Below are 11,089 nucleotides of genomic sequence, written 5' to 3'. Positions count from 1 at the left end.
GAATAGGTGTGACGTGTTTAAGTACCGTCGGCTCGAATGATTGGCTGAATGAGGGGCGTGGTCTCCCCTACCGAACTATGTTCTGTAAAACCTCATTTATGATTGCTGTGAATCGCGGAAAAGATAAAGTCATACAAGTGATTTATGGAGCCAGTATTAAGCACCTATTGTAAAACTGTGTAAAAGTGTTTCAACATATGTTATTAAAGAATTAAATCAAGCTGTGTGTCGTTTTGTCCATATACATATGTCAAGGACAACGCAACAAAGTCGTTTCTAAATTCCAAGAATGAAAAATGTTAGTTGTTAACTGGGAGTTCTGGGTAATTTCCTGATAGACAGCAACTCAATGAGTCACTATGACACTCTTCAGTGTACCTCCTCCGTCTCGCTGACATTCTGCCCTCTTGTGGATGTGTTGGTTCCAAAAAGCTGCCAACATCCCATAAGACACCACCAGTGAACCTTTGTAATGACCGTTTTACCCGAGCACAGAGAATAACATGATGCAGACTTGATTCATTCATTTGAGAGTTGCTTAAATTTCAATTATTACTAAATGCCACTTAGCCTTTTGTTCTGGGTGAGTCTGTTGGACCCGTTTTAAAAAGGCACAGCTCTGGAGCGCAGTGCGTCACGGTATGTTGCTTTACCGCTGGCACCTGTGAGGCACCTGTCAGACTCTGAACTGTCTGCAATGCTCTGAGGGAATTAGGATTAGCACGTCTTTGTTGTCTTTGACGTGAAACAGAGCCCAGTCAAACAGAAAGGTGATCTGACACAATTGAATTGACTCAAGTACCACCATTGTCTCATCTCATATACTATAATCCATCTACTTTATTCTAATGTATTCAATAAAGCATCATCTATTTTTTTTGATTTCCAACCTAATTGAATCTAATCAAATCAGATGTACATGATATATTCCTAACACATCTATCGAACCTCATCTAATATAGTCATGTTATATATTATGTCATCTAATTTAATTTAGACGTCTCCACACGGTCTGATAGATCCATTCTGAGTGTGTTTTAAAAACTCTGTTGTACATACACAGCTCTGCAAATGGTTACACTGCAGCAGGGTGTTTGAGCTGGCTCACAGAACAAGAGGAGGGCCCATGGCTACAGAGAGAAAGGCAGGGAAAGAGATGGTGTATCTTTTTCTTATTTGTTTAAATTAAAGCAGTTGGGCTAGCTTGGTGCATCTTGACCCGTAAGACTTTATCTAGACATCAGATTAGCTCATTAGTGTCTTCCACCTCTGAATAATATCTATGTTCGTCACAGCTATAGGTACTTTACACGTGTCACTTAATGCAGTACTTCTTTCTGATCTAAGGTGTTCCTTTGTCACCCTGTTTACCCTCAAAGTCAGCATCAGTGTTGATATCAGTGAGTGTTGTGTCAGTTGAAGCCTCATTGTGCAGCAGCATGTCTCTATGCAGCAAAGTAGCTGCATAGAGAGAAATCAAATCCAGGCGAGGGTTCATGTTGTCTGAGCCTGAAGAGATCGTAACTGGTGGACTTTCAAAATAAAACCATAAAAACTCTCGTCTGCTGAATGTAAAACAACTTTACCTTTGTGGTATAGCATTTTCTTTGAAGCATAAGAAAACACTTTAATTTAATGTGTTTCTCATTGTGGTGGCTGGGTGTAGTTAGGATCAGCTGTGGAGGTGTGTGGGGGAGTGGCTCAGGGAACAGGTGCCAGGAAGAGGCCTAATTGGCCTCAGGTGTGGGGAATCAGGTTAATTGCCTCTCTGCTTCAAGGGAGATGGGGGGGGTGAGACTGGCAGAGCAGAGCTAGAAATAAAGTATCCTGCCAAACGTTACACCAAGGCTGTGTCTACGACCGGACACTTTACGAAGTACACTGCAATACAGTGCACTGACATCTGTAGTGCACTCCGTGGCTGATAAGTGCTGTATCAAATGGAACACTTACGTTAACCACTTGGCGGAAGTGACGGACGCAAATCTGTTCACTGCACCAGCGAAATTAAGCCGGGAGTGACATATGCAAATCTGCTTGCGATACCCGCGAAACTTAAACTGACAAAATGAATGCACTGCTTGCCCTCTTTTTGTCCCTTGTTTACCCCTTTCTCCACCCCATGTGGAAACTGCGATACCTCCACAATCGCGGCAGGAGCCTCCGTGGTCTACCGCTTGTGCTACCGTAGCCATCTCGTCCGCCATTGTTTTAGAAATAAAATGAAAAGCTGGCGAAAGGGCTCCTCCTCTTCCGCTACGTCGCCAAGATGGCGGCCGTTTAGGGCGAGTAGTGTCCATCGTTTTACACTGCATTTGTTGCCCGTTTGCAGTGCACCATCCGGGTACTTTCAGTGCACTGAATTCTGATGGTCAAGACCTGTTACACTACCCACAATTAACCTGATTCCCCACATCTGAGGCCAATTAGGCCTCTTCCCGGCACCTGTTCCCTGAGCCACTCCCCCACACACCTCCACAGCTGATCCTAACTAGTAATAATTAGAAAATTATATATATATATATTATTTTCTAATTATTATTATTTTACTTATATAACTCAATCAACAGGTTTTTTCAAACCAGTTACAATCATCCTTATGTTGCCCCATCCTTTAGATGTGTTTATTTACAACTGGTTGTCAATACACAGATTATTCATGAGTATTAAGTCCCTCTGGCGTTTCTTCATTGATAAATAACTTCCTACTCTACTCCACCGTTTATGCGACTGTCAGTTGTTTCCTGTCTGTTTCTGTTCCCCTCTTTCTCTTGGAGGTGAAAGGTCAGCTTGCTCTGGACTCAAACGCCCCGCCCACTTGTTTACGTCAAGCCAGCCTGGCTGTGATTGGCTGCCAGGTGTGTGGCACACAGCGGTACAAAAGATACACGACACGTACAACGAGCGGTGTTTGTTAAGCTTGACGGTTCCAGATCAACCGGGCTGATCCGAGCCGAGCCGTGACAGCGGGGCTGGAGACGCGGGGAAGAAGCTAAACGAGAAGAAGTTGCGCGAGAAGATTTCATTTCTGTCATTTCCATCTTCAAACCCTATTTATTTGGATATGTCAACTGGCTCCAGGATACTTTGATGATTTTTTTTCTCCTCCACGTGAATTTGTGTTGTTGCGTGTTTGTTTGCACGAGCGCGGACCGGTGACACGCGCAGCTTGTAAAGAAGGAACACTCGGAATAAAGAAGAAGAAATGGAGGAACCCAACGTCTTCTCCTCCGACCGAACCATCCTGTGCCTGTTCGATGTGGACGGCACTTTGACAGCACCGAGAGAGGTGAGCGCTCCCACCCCGGCTGGAGGGGTCATTGGTTACCATAAGATTTTGTAAAGTCTCCCTCCTTCTCTGCAGACCTTCTGCCTTCATAGTGTGTGTCCAGGGTGTGAGACAGTTTGTGAGAGGACATGTCTTCCACCTGACGTCCGGTGGTCTACTTCTGTCAAAGCACACAAACGGCCTGATACTGTCACCTCGCCTGGGCTTTAATTGGAGTGTTTTATTTATGAAAATACTTTAGATTCCCTCAAGGAAAACTGGCCTAAATGCCTCTTTTCTGTAGTTTTGAGGTGTTTTTGTCATTAAGAAAATTCTCTATGGGCTAAAGGATAAAACATATCTTTTATTAGTGATGCTTTTTGCTTAACAATGTGTGTGTTACATAACTTTAGTTTTTCTTTCGTGTGCTAAACTCAAATGATTGGAAATCTGTATCAAATGATGACACCACAAAGGAAAATTCTGCAATGTTGTCCATTGTTCTCTGTTCTGTGTTGATGCTTCAGCAACACAGATTTGTCTATTTAATGATGGTTCATGCATGTGTGTGTTTTGTTTTTATGAGAGCTCTATACCAGTAAACAAAGCGATAATGTGCAGTGTACTTTTTGTAAGTCGCTTTGGATAAAAGCGTCTGCTAAATGACATGTAATGTAAAAATTTAATACAGTGAATCTTTTCTGTAATCTGCAGAAAATCGAGCCCCAGTTGGATGAGTTTTTCCAGACCCTGCGGAGGAAAGTGAAGATCGGCATCGTTGGAGGGTCCGACTACTCCAAGATAGCTGAGCAGCTCGGGGAGGGGGATGACGGTGAGCAGTCCTCTTCCTGTCATGTACACAGCTGGGTCACACGACCCGACACTTGATGTACCTTCTGCCTAATTGGACTCCAGTCCACAGAGAGTGGAGCTGAGAGCACGGTGCTTGGGAATAATGTTGGATTTAGGCCATCGTGTAGCTTTATTGGGTAAAACGACATGCTTTTAAAAGACCCACTATTAGAAAAGCATGATAACACAAGCCTGAACACCCCTTTCTTCCTTTATCTATGTCGCAAGGCAGGAGGCCGAGCTAACAATTGTCTCTTGATGACTAACTGTTGCATTTCAACTCATCGTGGTTGTACATCACCTTGGGAGCCACAGTTTAACACATTTAATATATTAAACATTTTCTAACATCCAAACACAGGTTAACAGGTTTACTATTAACCTATGACCCACAGACCTGCCTCGCGGGCACACTGGCCCTCACGCTGCTGAGCCAGCAACTTCCCAGCTGAGTTAACATGTGGTTTCGTGGACGGGGTGAAACTTGTAAATATTACGGTACGGCTGAAAAGCAGATGTTGTGCCATGTGGTTTCCTCACCTTGCCACGCATGTGTAAAGATTGATAATTTGTATACATTGTGATGCACACATTTGCAGCAGGTCTCGTTGTTGCTGCTCCAGTATAATGTATCTGAAACAAAATGTTGATTACGATTACACTTTTATTACTTTTTTAACCCAGTTAGAGGAATATTTTTTTTTACACAATCCAGAAGTCATTTTACAATCATCTTCTACATGCCTTTTTATGCAGTGTTGCTGTGTTATGAAGGTAAAGTGAAACAAGGTATTTGCAGGGCAGCTACAGGCTGCAGGGAATGGGAAGGTCAGAGAGATTACACTGGGCTCTTCCAGCCTCTGTAATCTGCTACCAGGTAAAAATAGCAGGCTGTTCCATTCTTCCATCTGCAGGCCTTGGTGGAAGAGCCATTGTTGATTCGGTTGAGTGTCTTAAAGAACCAGACGAGCACATTTAGCCCTGATCCATCCGTCTCCTCTCTTGCAGTGATCAGAAAGTTCGACTATGTCTTTGCTGAGAACGGCACCGTGCAATACAAAGACGGGAAGCTCCTCTCAAAGTATGTAAGTGAACAATCAGTCCCATGTTTCATTCTCAGTCACAGTACCAGCCAGGAAGACATGATTGTGTGAAACGTATGTTTACCCACAAAGACGTAAGACGGATGATGTAATGCATTAGCCGGGTTGTGATTAGTAGACGACTATAGCTGGAGAGTGGAAAGTAAAGGGAAAAAGAATCATTGTATGTCAGATCTCATACGACGAGGAATCTACCGAGATGAGCTCTTTCCCTACAGCTTGACGAGCCAGGTCCTCAGGGCGCACACAACGCTGCGATCAGTTTCAGCCACCTGTCGCAACAATCGGACAGAGCACAGCCCGCCAGGTGTTTTTTTGTGAATAAAGTGCATCTTCGTCCTGCTAGGCGATACAGAACCAGATCGGAGAGGAGCTGCTGCAGGACCTCATCAACTTCTGCCTCGGCTACATGGGGCTCATCAAGCTGCCAAAGAAAAGGTCAGACTTTGAGTGAGCTTAAGAAACAGTCAGGCCACAAGTTATGTGCTCCAGCAGGTTAACACACACACACACGCACACACACACGCCTTTGACCTGCATTCCTGGTATTTCTGGTAACTATTATTCATCCGCCCTGACCAGTTGAAGCAGGAACAAAGCTGCCTCATTGTTATCTCTGAGCAGTAATAAAGCTAAAACAGTATTATTAGTGTTTTTTCTTCTTCCTCCGATGGGGAGAGGCACTTTGTATTATTTGAAGCCAAATGCAAGTTTCAGCCTCACTCAAGTCCACTAAACAAGCAGCGTGACTTTTTTTTTGTTTTGTTTTTTGTTGCCCGGCAGAGGAACTTTCATCGAGTTCAGGAATGGAATGATCAACATTTCCCCCGTTGGCCGGAGCTGCACGGCGGAGGAGCGGATTGAGTTCTCTGAGATCGACAAGGTGAGAGAATTGCCACTGGAGCATTAATGGGGACCAGCGTCACATTACTGGGTTAAAAATTCGCCTGATTTGCATTGAGATTGAAACCTGCTAGAACTTAATTAAAAATGCACAGTAGCCAAATTTAACAAGCTGCACTGAGATTCACAGAAGGAGGTGGAACAATGTCGAGCTTTCAGGACCTCCCAACAGGCTGCACATTGATGGCTCACATAGCTGGGGGTTAACCCTCCAGCTACCCGCTAACATCTATGCATGGTGTGTATATATATATATATATACACTCAGACTATGTGAAACAAGATGGTAAACTGCACACATTTAACATCTGTGCAACGGAGCAGGTAATGGTTATAAGTGCAGACGCACACGGTTTGTACCTGTCGGCCGTTTCTGACCGTTTGTCCCTTTACTCCACAGAGAGAGAAGATCAGGGAGAAATTTGTCACTGCCCTGAAAGAGGAGTTTGCTGGAAAGGGACTGCAGTTCACTAAAGGTGCGGGAGTCGAAATCTTGCAGTAAACATGCATCCTGTCATATTTAACCCACGTATTCTAATTCTGACGGTTCTAGAATTACATTCGGGGAATGGCAGTTGTGTCTCATCTGCAGCAGCACCGGAGAGCCGTAAGAGAAAAGAGCCAGTGTCCATCTGTCTGTTGGCCTCCCTGCTGCCCCGAGCCCCAGCAGACAGTGACTCTTTATTGCAAACGCATAAATGAGTCTGATCACATACTCGCACATAATTTTTACATTTATTTTGTGCCACCGGTTCAGGGCTGAATCGATTGTAACGCAGCCTGTAAAAAAAAATGTCCAGGGAGGCACGCAGACTTTAGATTTGGCATGAAGAGAGCGCTGCATCTCTGTGTTGGAAGAATGTGAGAATCTGTGTCATATCAGTGCATCCTATGTGTTGTAGTTAACCTTTTGAACCCTGATATCACCCTCAAATGGAGGGGGTCAAAACTACAGATGACAATGTTCCATGAGAATCTGACTTTGCCCTTGTGTAGCATGTTTGGACGTCACGTGACCTTAACGTACTGGAGTTTGCAGCGTCTCTGTTTGTGTTCTTGGAGTCTGATCTTTCTGGGTCTCGCTGTCTTCCTGATGACGGTGCAGTTTAATGAAAAACTAGTTGTACACACATCTGTTTGTCTCTTCTCCCTCCGGACTGCCGGTGCTGTGTGGAGGACCTTGTGCTTCACGGTGGAGGCCTCTGTTACCCATCATACACACAGTTCTGTCTCTCTGTCTCTCTCTCTGTCTCCGTCTCTGTCTCTCTGTGTCTCGCTCTCTCTCTCTCTCTCTCTCTCTCTATGGCGACACAGTGAGGTTAATCGGTTAATGGATGTTTGCTTACGTGCTCTGCGAGGCGTGCGCCTCAGTTGATGACGCCAGAAGGAGTTTCACAATACGGGCAAACAAAGGTGTTACCTCAAATCTGTTAACCAGCACCTCATCCTGTTCTTCAAGTTTGACTTAATGCAGCAGGATGATGTAGGTCACCGACTCTTGATGAGGCAGAGATGTTTTTGTTATTTGCAGATGTCTTACTGGTCACTTTGTTTTCTCTGGCGCAGATTGAGGAACGGTTTGTTCATTTTGAGTTTGAGATCCTGTGTCTTTCTGCTTCTGCACGGCTGATCTGTTATTATTTTATTATCTACCAAAGACCTTCCTCATAGTCAGTGTTATGGTCCAAAAGAAGAAAATACAAGTATAAGGACATCTTAAGAGGTTAAAAATGAAACGCCAAAGTATGGTTTACATATTATACTACCTTCTCATTGGCAAGTGCCTTCATCATTTCAAGTCTTTATTGTAAATATTATTTAGGTGTTGCATGAACATTTAATCAGCTTAGAGACGCACAGTGAGTTGCCCACTGAGGTGTTTGTGTTGTGGGGTTGAAGGTGTTTAGGATGGAGGCGTGTGGAGGGTGGGTGAGTGATGCAGCCCTCTGATTGGCCAGAGGCTCCTCAGCTTTGGCCTTTGTTATTGACTATTTCAACTCTTAAGCCGAGACGAGGCCGTGAATGGTATTCATGGGGGGAAGACTGAAGGGGAAGTGCAGCGTAGAGCTCTGAGGGAGACGTCTTGGCTCCACGTCCCGGGCGGCGGATCATTCGACTGGCAGCCGAGCAACGAGGGAACGTTTTCTGTGACCTTTTATTTTATTTTTTTTATATTTTATTAGTGTTCAGAATCTCACATACACATATTGACATTTTTCAGATTCTTTGTATAAAGAGAAGTGAAAAACAAAAAAATAAACACATATGCAAATAAAGTAACAAAAACAATACCATAGTAACAAAACTTTAAAATATAGCAGGGAGAAATCATTTTCTATAGAGTAAAGAAATACAGTCAGGCCATTTATCGGTGACATAGTTGCACCACTTTTGCCAGTGCTTAAGAAATGTTTCCGTTCTTTGGTTAACATGTTCTGTGACCTTTTAAAATGTGAAGAACAACGAGCTGCAACGAGAGCGTGTTGCAAAACTCACGTCGCAATCTGTTTCCTTATCTACACGCTATCACGCCCGTCACTGTCGTCTCTGGATTCCTCGAATATAGAAAATGATTGTCATTGTTTGGTCAATGATGGACACACAGACATGTGGGGGGGTCTCTCTCTCTCTCTCTCTCTGCCACCTGTTAACAAACAGGTCTGACAAGTGTCTCAGGCGGTAAACCGTGTGTGTGCCACACGTGTTGAGTGTAAACGGGTGGAAGAATGTGAAAGGGAAAGTCTTCACGGACATGTTGAGAGCACTGGTTCACATGAATTGTGTCGTAAACGCGACGTGAACTCTTCTTCGTCTACTCTTCTTCGTCTACTCCTTTCCTCAAAGAATTGGCAAATGCCTGTTCACTGATATCAGAATGTTTCTTTTATCCTCTCAACTGCATCATATTGTTAAAGATGTTTATTCAATGATCACAATGCGTATGATTTGATCATTATAACGTGTGTGTGTGTTTGTAGGTGGTCTCATCAGCTTTGACGTGTTTCCAGAGGGCTGGGACAAGAGGCTGTGTTTGGAGCTGCTGGACCGCGAAGGCCTCGACCAAATCTATTTCTTTGGCAACGAGACGTCGGATGTAAGTTCATCCTGGGAAGTGTTTACCGGAGGGCTGCGTGCGGCGGTGTGGAAGCTGTTTACCAGTTACAGTGTTCATACACGGCATGGCCGACGATATGTGGACAATCAAAGATTACATTGATTGTTGAATACCTCTATTCTAAAACCACGGGGATTAATCTGCTGCTAATAACCACTTCCACTCTTCTGAGAATTCATTTCACAAATATGTATTTATTTATGCACAACAACGTCTTTCCTGTAAAGATCCCAAAGATGAGCCGACTGTGTTGCTGGGACACGCGGTCTGTTTGTAGTTCACCGTAGTTATGTGTATTGTTTTATTCTATGATTATTGTGATGCACCTTTCACCGAGTCAAATTCCTCTGATTCTGACGCCTCCAGGTCTCGATGGCTCTCGCTGGCTCGGAGGTTAAAGCTAATATTTCCAGGTGTGGGACTGGGCTGAGAGATTGTTAATAATGGTTCATAATCTTTTGATTTCCTTTTTCAGGGCGGAAATGACTACGAAATTTTCAACGACCCACGGACCATCGGTTTCACGGTCTTCTCTCCGGAGGACACGGTCCGGTTCTGTCGGGAGCTTTTCTTTGACACCTCACCACATGAGCCCTGATGCCCCCCCACCCCCACCCCCCCTCGACCCCTTTCCCCCCGTGCGGGTCTTTTCTGGTACAACAACGAGCAGCTCCATCCCAGATTACAACTGCTGAAAGGTAATGCTGATCACCTCCATGTCACTAATGGGATGACTCTGGATTAAGGGTCATTTTTACTAAACGCGTGCAATAAATCCATTTGCTTTTTTGTGGGTTTTGTCTTAAAGGGACGGAAACGGAGGAAGTGTGTGTGTGTAAGCGTCCGTGTGGCAGCACTGCAACGTGTAGCATGAGGCGTGAAACTAGCTCAAAAACTTAAGAGAGATTCTGCAATATTCAGCAGTGTTATAAATTATCACTACAGATTTTTTAAAGCGCGCAGAAGTATGTTTTGCACTACTGTCGTTATATGTTCATACCGATCGTTGGTGTGCTGTCGTCCTGTTGACCACTAAGGGGGAAGAGGGCGACCAAAGTGACGGAGAAGGAACATTTACTCGTTGAAAATGAAGTGCCGTGGGTATTTCTTCCTCTGCAGTCGGGGATATATGAATCATTCCAGGTGTTTTAATATGTGATGTGTTTATGTTCTTCGTCATCCCTTAAATTTCAAGTGTCTTTTTTTTTTCGTTTTGAAAACTGAACATTACTGACTTTAACAGTGAATTAAGCTGCTGTGACTGAGTCACTGCAAACCTTTTGTCGAGGTTTTTTTTTTTATGTCAAATATTTGTACGAGCTGCGTCGTGGCCTGCGCTCTAGGTGAATGTATTGATTGATGCTTATTGCTAATCTCTTCCAGATTCACGTCGCTTTTAACAGATGCCTCAAGTTTTTTTTTTTTTTTAAGTAACTTTAAAATGTGTGAACACTGAGACTTTGGTTTTTCCACGATGGGTCAATGTTCTGTCACGGTTCAGGAAAAAAGTTGTTGTAAATAGGATAAATTGTTTATAAATGCTGACTGTAAACACTGCTCCAACTACAAAGACTACACATGTAGTCTTCTATGCACTGCAGATGATATTTTAATGCCTCACTAACTGATTAAAGATTGTTCTTGTTGTTTTTCTATCATTTATGGATTAAAAAAAGTAAATTTGCTAATTAATCGTAATAAAACCTTTTTGATATCGTACCACCGACTTCTCAAGTGTTCTTTGTCCAGTTGGCCCAAACTGAGCTGAGACCTCAAGTGTTCCTGTTATATGTAACTCACTCACAACATCATAAACTTTGCACTTTAATACAATTCTGCAGATTATTG

The 11,089-nt window shown here is 43.7% G+C and overlaps 1 protein-coding gene across 2 annotated transcripts; it reads left to right on the top strand.

Annotated features, from left to right (window-relative positions):
- The first annotated feature begins 2,877 nt into the window (after window positions 1–2,877).
- Window positions 2,878–10,960, top strand: LOC130188329 (phosphomannomutase 1). Of its 2 annotated transcripts, none has more exons than XM_056406631.1 (8): window positions 2,878–3,289; window positions 3,983–4,100; window positions 5,129–5,205; window positions 5,570–5,661; window positions 6,007–6,106; window positions 6,527–6,602; window positions 9,135–9,220; window positions 9,717–10,960. In XM_056406631.1, exons 1-8 carry the CDS (start codon window positions 3,206–3,208, stop codon window positions 9,837–9,839), a joined length of 756 nt encoding a protein of 251 aa, XP_056262606.1. In that variant the 5' UTR covers window positions 2,878–3,205; the 3' UTR covers window positions 9,840–10,960. The 2 variants fall into 2 exon arrangements, with proteins under 2 accessions (XP_056262606.1, XP_056262605.1); XM_056406630.1 differs by having other exon boundaries at window positions 2,882–3,289; window positions 9,105–9,220.
- Window positions 10,961–11,089: the final 129 nt, after the last annotated feature.

This window comes from Pseudoliparis swirei, chromosome 23, assembly GCF_029220125.1.
Source record: "Pseudoliparis swirei isolate HS2019 ecotype Mariana Trench chromosome 23, NWPU_hadal_v1, whole genome shotgun sequence".
In the NCBI taxonomy this organism is placed as follows: domain Eukaryota; kingdom Metazoa; phylum Chordata; class Actinopteri; order Perciformes; family Liparidae; genus Pseudoliparis; species Pseudoliparis swirei.
This window is presented reverse-complemented; position numbering and strand designations above follow the sequence as displayed.